The sequence below is a fragment of the Papio anubis genome, chromosome 2, assembly GCF_008728515.1.
Source record: "Papio anubis isolate 15944 chromosome 2, Panubis1.0, whole genome shotgun sequence".
In the NCBI taxonomy this organism is placed as follows: Eukaryota; Metazoa; Chordata; class Mammalia; order Primates; family Cercopithecidae; genus Papio; species Papio anubis.
The window spans coordinates 106,674,521-106,685,104 of record NC_044977.1 but is presented as its reverse complement, the minus strand read 5'-3'; the positions used below and the strand labels follow the sequence as shown (position 1 = coordinate 106,685,104).

The window sequence follows — 10,584 nt, the reverse complement described above, 5'->3', positions numbered from 1 at the left end:
CTGGGCCATCCAAGCCCCTATCCTTGTGGGTTTTGGGCCCAGGTTTCCTGGCTCCTCTAAGAAAGCCTCAAGGGCAAGCAGCCTCAGCGGGCCCCAGTACCCTGGGGGTAGATCTTTCCCTAGCTCTTTTTTATTCCCCCTGGTCCTCGGACTCCTAGGCTCAAGAGATCTTAGCCTAGGATCCAGAGGCTGCCTCAGCCTCTGGAGTAGCTGGGATTACAAGCACGCGCCACCACAGCACCCAGCTCTTTCTCTAATTCTTAGGCAGATGTTTTCTAATTAGATTAGGTATAGATTAAGTGAAGTTTACATTTGGTCTTATAGCCATCCTAAGAAATTGACCTTTTAATTCCATCATTTACCCAGGCTTCCCAAATCTTGCTGAGTGGGTGGTAGGAGGAAAGATTTGCAAGCAGAATAATATAATGGACTGGGTGCGGTGGCTGACACTGTAACCCCAGCGCTTTGGGAGGCCGAGGTGGGTGGATCACCTGAGGTCAGGAATTCAAGACCAGCCTGACCAACATGGAGAAACCCTGTCTGTACTAAAATTACAAAATGAGTTGGGCATGGTGGTGCATGTCTGTAATCCCAGCTGTTCGGGAGGCTGAGGCAGGAGAATGGCTTGAACCCAGGAGGTGGAGGTTGCAGTCAGCCAAGATCACGCCATTGCATTCCAGCCTGGGCAACAAGAGTGAAACTCCGTCTCAAATAAAAAAAAATATATATATATATATAATGCATCTCCATGTCTCATCACCCAACTTCAACTATGATCAATGTGTGACCTGTTCCTTAATATCACATCCAATCTGTGTTCACTAACCAGGTGTCTTACCAAATTTTTCCAGACAAGGTTCATTGTGGTTGGTTAATGCTTCTCAAATTTTAAAAATCGATGTTTCCCTTCAGGTCTTGCAATTTTGTCGAAGAAACCAGAGTTCTGTAGTTTCCCCCATCAGAATTTGCCTGTTGTCCCCAAGAAGTCACTTAACATATTCCTCTTTACCTGTATTTCCTGTAAAATGATTCAGTATCCGGATTGACTCCTCATGATGGCAGTGTTTAATCCAAAGGGGTGAATGGGTAATATAGTTTTCGGTGCCACTTTTAGAGAACCATCGGAGGAATATTTACGATTTAAATGTAAAGCAGTAGCGTCATTTTGGAGGAGGAGGAAATTCCTAACTTCCTGAGGGAATCGGTGAAAGGAAATAGCCTTTTACTGGCATTTACTGAGTGCGGAGAAGTCTGCTTTGGGTGTATGTAGGGAATAATTTATACAGGCCACATTGTCCTGGTTTTCTTGCCCTTTGGCGGTGGATTTGGTCGTGCCCTGGGGTGGTGGAAGAACGGAATTGGCTTAATTCACAAAGGTCGGCTGAATTATACAGTGTGAAGAGGCAAGTCGCGGCGGGGAGGCGGGTGCCGCTGGCAACCAGGCTGAGGAGCCCGTAGGGTCTGGGGACCCGCGAAAGCAAAGCACTGAGCAGGGGGCTTCTGAGAGGGACCGGGGTGAGTCAGCAAAGCTCTGGGCGGGCTCCAAAATGGACCTGGCTGGGTGCGCAGCAGCAGCAGACGCGCCTCGAGGGAGCGCATAAAACCTGGCAAAGCCAAAATACTTTATCAGCCGCTTGCCTCTTGGGAGGCTCCCATCTGCCAGACCACCGGTGCCTCGCGGCCCTGATAAAACTTGAGCTCCACCCCACCCCTCGCTCCGGGAACTCCACCTCCCAGAAGGCAGCAAGAACAGCACAGGGGGCTAATCTTTCAGCGGAAAAGGCGTCGCGCACGCGCAGAGAGAGCTGCTCCGGCGCAGACTCGGCGCTTCTCCTCAAGGCCCCGCTCGCCCCGCCCACCGGGCTTCGCGCACTCCGCTCCTTTCTTGCGTCACCGCTACGCATGCGCCTTGCAAGGAAGGGCGAGATTTCGGGGGCAGGGCGGGGGGCGGGCCTAGGCCGGGGTCTCACAGCGACTGCGCGGACGGGCTCCTGACTGGAACATGGCGACTTGCGCCGAAATCCTGCGGAGCGAGTTCCCCGAAATTGACGGACAAGTCTTCGACTACGTGACGGGTAAGCGGAAGTGAATCGGCCGGCTGGGGAGACCGAAGTGGAGGCTGGGGGAAAGTCTAAGCGAGCGTCGTGCCTGGGACTGTTGCCAGGCCTCTCCTCTGCATGACCTCTTGTCCCGGGGGCCGATTGGGTCTGGAGCCTGGAGTGGGGCCTCTGTCTGGGGACTGAAGCTGCTTGTGTGTCCACCCTACCCGATACCTTCCTCGTTCTACCACGCCCTGCCCAGGCGTCTTGCACAGCGGCAGCGCGGACTTCGAGTCTGTGGATGACCTGGTGGAAGCTGTGGGGGAACTATTGCAAGAGGTGTCCGGGGACAGCAAGGATGACGCGGGCATCAGGGCCGTGTGCCAGCGCATGTACAACACTCTGCGCCTGTATGTGCCAGGGAGTAGGGGTTGATGGGGGCGAAAGGGCGGCGAACGGTCCGGAGACAAGAGGTGGGGGAAGAAGATCTGATGGCCATAGAGCTTTTCCTTCAACTCCTAACTGCGCTTTCTATCCCTACCCACATAGGGCTGAGCCACAGAGCCAGGGAAATAGCCAGGTGCTACTGGACGCTCCCATCCAGTTGTCAAAGATAACAGAGAACTACGGTGAGAGTGAGGGGAGGTTGAACTAACTGCCCTCCTGTCCTTTTCTGCGCCCCCAACCATCTGCTCCCTGCAGCTTAGGGCTCCTACGTCTTTTCCACAGGACAGGGTTGTAGGAGCTAGTTGATGTCTTCACAGAGGGCAAAAGAGCCCATGATGGGGATGGGGAGGAGGTTGGAGGATTCTTCCAGCTCTTGGGTATGGTAGGAAGCATAAGAACCTGGAGCTGGACACACTTGCTTTCACCCCCAATTTTGCAACTTATTAACCAGCTGCATGATCTTGTAAGAGTTGGTTATCTGTCCCCAGCCTCGTCTATGCCTCTTTATCCTTTTATGTGAGTTTTTTGTTTGTGTGTTTGTGTTTGTTTTGTTTTGTTTTAGTGCAGGGAAGATAATAGCCATCTATCTGCAGGATTATAAGGCTTTATAGAAAACGTCTGTGTCTGTGCTTGGTTCATATTAGTCACTCAAAGTGTTAGTTTCCCTTCCCTCAGGGAGAAGGTGACTGCTTTTCTTATCGCTTACAGACTGTGGAACCAAACTTCCAGGACTGCTAAAGAGGGAACAGTCCTCGGTGAGGAGGAGGAAGCAAGGGAGGGGACTGTGTCTGTGATGGGGTTGGGAGTTGACTGTCTAATTGGAGTATCTTTTTGGGGGATTTCTGACTATGTCTCCCTGAGCCTTTGAGTCTGTTCATCATGGGTAAGTTAAGAGGGTTTACTCGAGATGTTCTCTCTTGGGGTTCCTTTCTGAGCCTACACCCTAGAGTGAAGTAGATGTGTTTGGACCCTTAGACAGTGAATGCAAAGAAGTTGGAGAAGGCCGAGGCTCGACTTAAGGCAAAGCAGGAGAAGCGCTCAGAGAAGGACACGCTCAAGACCAGCAACCCTCTGTGAGTGGGGGAAGCATGGCCCAGAAGAGAGCGGAGCAGTTTTTGCCTGGACAGAAGGTGGTGGGGAGCATTAAGAGCTGTCCATTTCTCCCTTTAAAGAGTCTTAGAAGAGGCATCAGCCAGCCAGGCAGGCAGCAGAAAGGAGAGTCGGTTGGAATCATCTGGCAAGAACAAATCCTATGATGTGCGAATTGAGAACTTTGATGTGTCTTTTGGCGATAGGTGAGGGGATAGTGGTGGCAGGGGTTGGCTTTCTTTTTCTAATTAGAGGAGAATTTGGAGAGATGAAATGGGGCTACAAACAATGTGAGGTTTGTTATTAAACTTGCTGTGCACCTATTTCTAGAGCATCTTTGGTCTCCTTTCTCCACTCCTGCAGAGTATTGCTGGCTGGAGCAGATGTGAACCTGGCATGGGGCCGCCGTTACGGGCTGGTGGGGCGGAATGGGTTGGGGAAGACAACATTACTGAAGATGCTAGCCACCCGGAGTCTGCGGGTTCCAGCCCACATTTCCCTGCTGCACGTTGAGCAAGAGGTTGCTGGAGATGACACTCCTGCCCTGCAGAGTGTGCTGGAGAGTGACAGTGTGCGAGAGGATTTGCTACAGCGGGAGCGGGAGCTCAGTGCCCAGATTGCTGCTGGCAGGTGAGGGCTTCCGGCTAGGGAGCATCCAGCAGCTGCTGTCCCTCACAGAGTGCTTGCCCTCCTGGAACAATCCATAATTTGCATGTCCATCCTAGTAATCAGCAGAGCTTAGAACTTGGCGCTCTGGGACTCAAAAGCCCTTGTTCTTTCCACAGTGCCCATTTCCATAGTGCCCAAGGTAATGAGCACTGTGCAAACCCTGTATTCTCTTCCTCTTCCAGCCACAAGGTAGCCAATGGCCTTCTTTCCAATGGTATAAGGTGCAGGACATCCTCCTAGACTGCCCTCACTTAGGCCAATTGCTGTTTCTCCTCCCTCCAGGGCAGAGGGCTCTGAAGCTGCAGAGCTGGCAGAAATCTATGCCAAGCTGGAGGAGATTGAGGCTGACAAGGCACCTGCTAGGTATTTAAAGCTCCCCCTCCCTCCTTCAGATTTCCTTTCCCTTCTGTGGACTGTTCCAACTGAGTTCTTCAATTTCTTCTCTACTAGGGCGTCAGTCATTCTCGCTGGGCTTGGCTTTACCCCTAAAATGCAGCAGCAACCCACCCGGTGAGTGACTCTTGCCATTCTTGGCTTTGAACCCTGTTGTCTCAGCCGCTTCCTGCCCTGATGAACACCCACCCCTAATGTGGCTCCATCATTCTTTAGGGAGTTCTCAGGTGGCTGGAGGATGAGGCTGGCCCTGGCCCGGGCCCTATTTGCTAGGTGAGTTTTCTGGGCCAGTGTATGAAGCCCTATGGAAGATTGGTCTTAGCTCTTGGGAGGTGGCATGAGTTGCTGACCTAAAATCTCATGCGGTGTATTCTTTTTCATAGGCCAGATCTTCTGCTGTTAGATGGTGAGTTTGAAATGGGGTACCCTGACTTTAGAATGGACGGGGGTGGTAGCATCCAAGTTCCTAGTTCTCCAGCCCTTCAATCCCAAGTGTGTCCTCCCCTCCTTCTCCAGAACCTACAAACATGCTGGATGTCAGGGCCATACTGTGGCTGGAGAATTACCTGCAGGTGAGTGCCTGTGGGTGCTGGAGTGGGTTGGGGAAAGTCGGCCTCCAAGATACCTGGGGGCCTGAGAACTGACTGCCCTCCCAAACTGGACCTGCTGTCCTGTGACCCCTCAGACGTGGCCCTCCACAATCCTAGTCGTCTCCCACGACCGCAACTTCTTGAATGCCATCGCCACGGACATCATCCACCTGCACAGCCAGCGGCTAGATGGTTACCGGGGAGACTTTGAGACCTTCATCAAGAGTAAGCAGGAGCGGCTGCTCAACCAGCAGCGTGAATACGAAGCACAGCAGCAGTATCGCCAGCACATCCAGGTGTGGGGCCTGGCAGGGCTGGGGGTCCCATCCCAGGGGTTCTAGAGTGGGGGATGTGGGGGAGTTTGACCAATGCCTGCACTCTTCCACTTGCAGGTTTTCATTGACCGGTTTCGCTACAATGCCAACAGAGCCTCTCAAGTGCAGAGTAAACTCAAGATGCTGGAGAAGCTGTGAGTACAGCATCCTTGGCCAGGCCTTGACTCCTGTTCTCTCGGTCTCCTTCCTCATTTGCAGGCCACCCTTGCCCTACCATTCCAGGTCTCCCCTTCGCTAGAAGCCACCTGTGACTTCCTCCTCTGCTGGGAGGCAGAGTATTCCACATTGTTCTTGGAAGGCTAATCTTGACTAGCACATGGCAACGACTAATTTACTTCCTGTTTCTGCTTCTATGTATCTGCTTATTCTGGGCGTTTCATATAAATGGAATCATACAGTATGTGACCTTTGTGCCTGGCGTCTTTCACCTGGCATCATGTGTGAGGCTCATCCATGTTGTAGCGCGTGTCAGAGCTTCATTTTTTTTCGTGGCTGGATAATATTCTATTGTATGGATATACAGCATTTTGTTTATTGAGTCATTAGGGGACATTTGGGTTGTTTCCATTTTGGTTATTATGAGTAATGTTGCTGTGAACACTGGTGTACAAATTTTTGTGTGGTCATATGTTTTCAGCTTGCTTGGGTGCATACCTAGGGGCAGAATTGCTGGGTTACATGGTAATTCCACATTAATGTTTTGAGGAACTGTCAAACTGTTTTCTAAAGCAGCAACATCATTTTACATTCCTACCAACAAGGAATGAGAGTTCCGATTTCTCCACGTCTTTGGCAACACTGTTATTGACTGTTTGTTTTTTTAGTTTTAGCCATCCTAGTGGCTGTGAAGTGATAGCTCATTGTGGTTTTAATTTGCATTTCCTTAATAACCAATGACAGTGTGCACTGGGAGTTTAACGTTGAAGTGCCCTTTCTATAAGTGCTGGCAGGAAGCTTAAAATCATAAGGCTTAGATGTTTGCAATGTGGAAACATATCACGATATAGTAACTGGGGGTAAAAAGTCACAAAAAGCCTAATTCTATTTTTTAGCATTCAGTAAACGAGAACAGTGTACTCTAAAGTAATGATACCTGAGTGGTAGGAGTACAAGCCCTTTCTAAGTTTTCTCTGAACATATATTACTTGTGTAGGAAGTTATTTTTTTAAGTCATAAATCTAGTCTACCTGATCTCTTCCCCCAGGCCTGAGCTGAAGCCTGTGGACAAGGAATCAGAGGTCGTAATGAAGTAAGTGCTGGGCCAGTGGGGCTGGTGGGGAATTGCTTGCTTCCAACTGTCCCCACATCCTCACCCCTACCTCCTGCAGATTCCCTGATGGGTTTGAGAAGTTCTCGCCGCCAATTCTGCAGCTAGATGAGGTGGATTTCTACTATGATCCAAAGCACGTCATCTTCAGTCGCCTCTCCGTGTCTGCTGATCTCGAGTCTCGCATCTGTGTGGTATGGCTGCTGTTTCTCTGTGCTGTGAGCTGGGAGTCTCCTGTCTCAGTGTGTGGTGTGGATTGGCCCAGATCCTCAAGCTGTAAAGGGATGAGGTCCATGGAACAGGAGAGAGGACCTGGGCTAAGGACTTTGCGGGACTTATACTAGCCGTGTCCTCTGGCTGCACAGCGCTGCTCTTCAGGGAGGAAGAGCCTGGTATATAGTGTTTTAAAAATACTTAAAGCAGTGCTTTACCTTATTGATCTCAGTTCTGAGTTTTCTAAATCTTGAGACATTGAGGAGACAGCATGGGCTTCAGGGTCAGACTTCGGATCTTGACTATACCATTGCCTAGCTTGGTTACCAAGCAGCTTCCTAATCCTTAAGATGGCGCTGGCATCTACCTGGGATGGTATTGGGAGAAGTAAGTCCCCCCCAGCACTTAGCAAATACTCAAGTATTGCTCCCCTTAGTACATGTATTTTTCTTTTTTTTTTTTTTTGAGACAGAGTCCCGCCCTGTTGCCCAGGCTGGATTTCTATGGCACGATCTTGGCTCACTGCAACTTACGCCTCCTGGGTTCGAACAATTCTGCCTCAGCCTCATGAGTAGCTGAGATTACAGGCATCTGCCACCATGCCCAACTTATTTTTTGTATTTTTAGCAGAGACAGCGTTTCACCATGTTGGCCAGGCTGGTCTCAAACTCCTGACCTCAAATGATCTGCTTGCCTCGGGCTCCCAAAGTGCTGGGATTACAGGCGTTCGCCACTGCGCCCGGCTAGAGTCCTTAAAAATATTTTTTTGGTTGTTGAAGGAGTCATTGGGACTGGGGACTGCCTGAGACCCCTTCTAATTTCCTTCCCTTCTGTGTTACACACAGCGGTGCTTTTTTTTATTGATACGTAATTATACATGTTTACGGGGTACAGAGTGATATTTCCATACATGTATACAATGTGTAATGTTTGAATCAGGGTAATTAGCATATTCACCTTAAACATTTATCACTTTATGTTGGGAACATTCAAAATCTTCTAGCTTTTTAAAAATGTACAATCAGTCATTGGGAACTGTAGCGTCCCTGCAGTGCTGTAGAACCCTTGAACTTATTCCTCCATTCCTCCTATCTAGCTACAATTTTGTTTTGGTTAACCAACCTCTCCCGATCCCCTCTCTCAATTCCCCTCCTCCCCGCTTACCCTTCCCAGCCTCTAGTAACCAGAACTCTACTCTCTACTTCTATGTGCTAAACATTTTCTAGTGCCCACATATGAGTGAGAACTTACAGTATTTATTTTTCTGGCACACACTGTATGACGTTTTCACGTTTCTTAAGGTTGGAGAGAATGGGGCCGGGAAGTCTACCATGCTGAAGCTGCTTATGGGGGACCTGGCACCTGTTCGGGGCATCAGACACGCTCACAGGTCAGAGGCCCCCCCGCCCATGAGCACACTTGCAGGCACCCATGCTTCCTGCGCTCCTTCATGGCAGTTGCCTTTGTCTGCTTTTCCACCTTGGTTTCTGTCTTCAGGAATCTGAAGATTGGCTATTTCAGCCAGCACCACGTGGAGCAGCTGGACCTGAACATCAGTGCTGTGGAACTGCTGGCACGCAAGTTTCCTGGTGAGTTGGGGATTTGAGTGGGGAAAGAGGGATGAGGCTGACCCCGGCAGCTAGACCTGCCTTGGAGTGAGTGCAGAGCAGCCCTCCCAAGCCTAGATGGAAGGACATGGGGACTTGGAGGTGTGGCTGGAGGGTACAGGGAGGGAGTTGGGCCAAGAAGCCACCTGATCTGGGGAGTCCTTTTCCAGGGCGGCCTGAGGAGGAGTACCGTCACCAGCTGGGTCGGTATGGCATCTCCGGAGAACTGGCTATGCGCCCTGTTGCCAGCTTGTCTGGGGGCCAGAAGAGCCGAGTGGCCTTTGCTCAGATGACTATGCCCTGGTGAGGCCTCATTTTCTAGAGCTCTTTCCCTCCCATTTCCCCTTCTTGCCCAGTAGAAAACTGTATCAGAAGGCTTTATTTTCTCTCACCACACCCCTTCACTGCCTACCTTCCTGGGTTCTGCCTTCCAGCCCCAACTTCTACATTCTGGATGAACCCACAAACCACCTGGACATGGAGACCATCGAGGCTCTGGGCCGTGCCCTCAACAATTTCAGGGTGAGTGTGCCTTCACCCTGCCCACTCCTCCCCAGGCCTCGGTGCCTCTCGTGTCCCCCTCAGCACCTCCTGCTCTCCTGTCTTTCAGGGTGGCGTGATTCTGGTGTCCCACAATGAACGCTTTATCAGGCTGGTGTGCCGGGAGTTATGGGTGTGCGAAGGAGGCGGCGTCACGCGCGTGGAAGGAGGATTTGACCAGTACCGCGCCCTCCTCCAGGAACAGTTCCGCCGCGAAGGCTTCCTTTAGGGCTACCAGGCTGAGGACTCGCCCAGGACATGGACTGGTCTCTCAGACCCCTGGGCCACCACATAGGCCACCAACTCCAGGCCGTGGACTTCCCCCAACTTGGGGACAGCCTTATTCCCAAATGTCTCTCTCCTTTTGACTGGAGCATCTTCTGCACAACCTTGGGAGCCCATCCAAGGGTTGGTGAGGACTGGTTTCCCGGGGGCCGGGGGTCTGGGGGTACCCTCTGGGGTTATAGGTTTCCCCACTGCCCCAGCTCTGACTGGACCCCAAGTGGCTGCTATGTAAATTAAATGTCTCCCCGCATCTCCTTTGCCTCATGTCTGCTGCTCCCTGGGCAGTGGTTGCCTCCTATTGAGGGCTATGGACTCTCAGATTGGCCTTTTCCTATGGCACTTGTATCACTCACGTGGAGGAGGCAATGGCAGCACCAGCCTTGCCTCTAGAAGAAACATTGTCAAGCTGCTGGGGCATTGAGGTCATCTGCCTGCCTGACCTTGGGGTGGGCTGAGCCAGTGGAATGAAGGGCAGTGTATTGGCTCAGCCTCAGCTGAAGGGGTCTTGGGTTCTGCCACCACAGCCCCCACTGATGGGCAGTTGAACTGATTCTGTAACCTGGCCTCACACGTGGCTGGCTCCTTTCTCCAGTGGTATCTGGCTCTGGCTTGCCCTGCTTCTCTGCTCTCTAGACTCAGCGCTGAAGAGAAACTGTCTTTGTCCTCACTTTGCTTAGGTGATTGCATGTTCTCTATATTTCCTCTAACCATGTAGGAGGGGCCTGGAAATAGGGAATTTAGGACAGGGTCTAACAGGAAGACATAGAATGCTTTGTTTTCAAATTAAGCAATCTTTAAGAGGGGAGAGATGTTGAACAGAGATAGTATCATTTATAAATATTATTTCTTGAGGAGTTAGCCGTTGTATGTAATTGTTAAGCAGAGGACGTTAAAATGGAGACATTTGAGCTGAGCACAGTGGTGCGCACTTGTAGTCCCAGCTATTGCGGAGGCTGAGGTGGGAGGATTGCTTGAACCCAGGAGTTTGAGGCCAGCCTGGGAAACTTAGCGAGACCACTTCTCTCAAAAGAAAAAAATTAAACGGACATACTGCTTTGCTCTCAGTGACAACAAAGGAACCAGTCAGCAGAAAGCACTTGCTGCCTTCAT

General features: G+C 50.9%; 1 protein-coding gene across 4 annotated transcripts; it reads left to right on the top strand.

The window, feature by feature from the left end:
* Positions 1 to 1,822: 1,822 nt before the first annotated feature.
* ABCF3 (ATP binding cassette subfamily F member 3) lies at positions 1,823 to 9,728 on the top strand. Of its 4 annotated transcripts, none has more exons than XM_003894750.5 (21): positions 1,823 to 2,075; positions 2,302 to 2,449; positions 2,589 to 2,668; positions 3,195 to 3,241; positions 3,462 to 3,559; positions 3,659 to 3,781; positions 3,939 to 4,205; positions 4,527 to 4,607; positions 4,695 to 4,754; positions 4,854 to 4,910; positions 5,021 to 5,043; positions 5,154 to 5,209; positions 5,323 to 5,523; positions 5,620 to 5,696; positions 6,767 to 6,811; positions 6,891 to 7,023; positions 8,344 to 8,432; positions 8,540 to 8,631; positions 8,820 to 8,952; positions 9,084 to 9,171; positions 9,260 to 9,728. In XM_003894750.5, exons 1-21 carry the CDS (start codon positions 2,003 to 2,005, stop codon positions 9,416 to 9,418), a joined length of 2,130 nt encoding a protein of 709 aa, XP_003894799.1. In that variant the 5' UTR covers positions 1,823 to 2,002; the 3' UTR covers positions 9,419 to 9,728. The 4 variants fall into 4 exon arrangements, with proteins under 4 accessions (XP_003894799.1, XP_021790296.1, XP_017811127.1 ...); XM_021934604.2 differs by having other exon boundaries at positions 1,870 to 2,075; positions 3,162 to 3,241; XM_017955638.2 differs by having other exon boundaries at positions 1,978 to 2,075; positions 2,302 to 2,668.
* Positions 9,729 to 10,584: the final 856 nt, after the last annotated feature.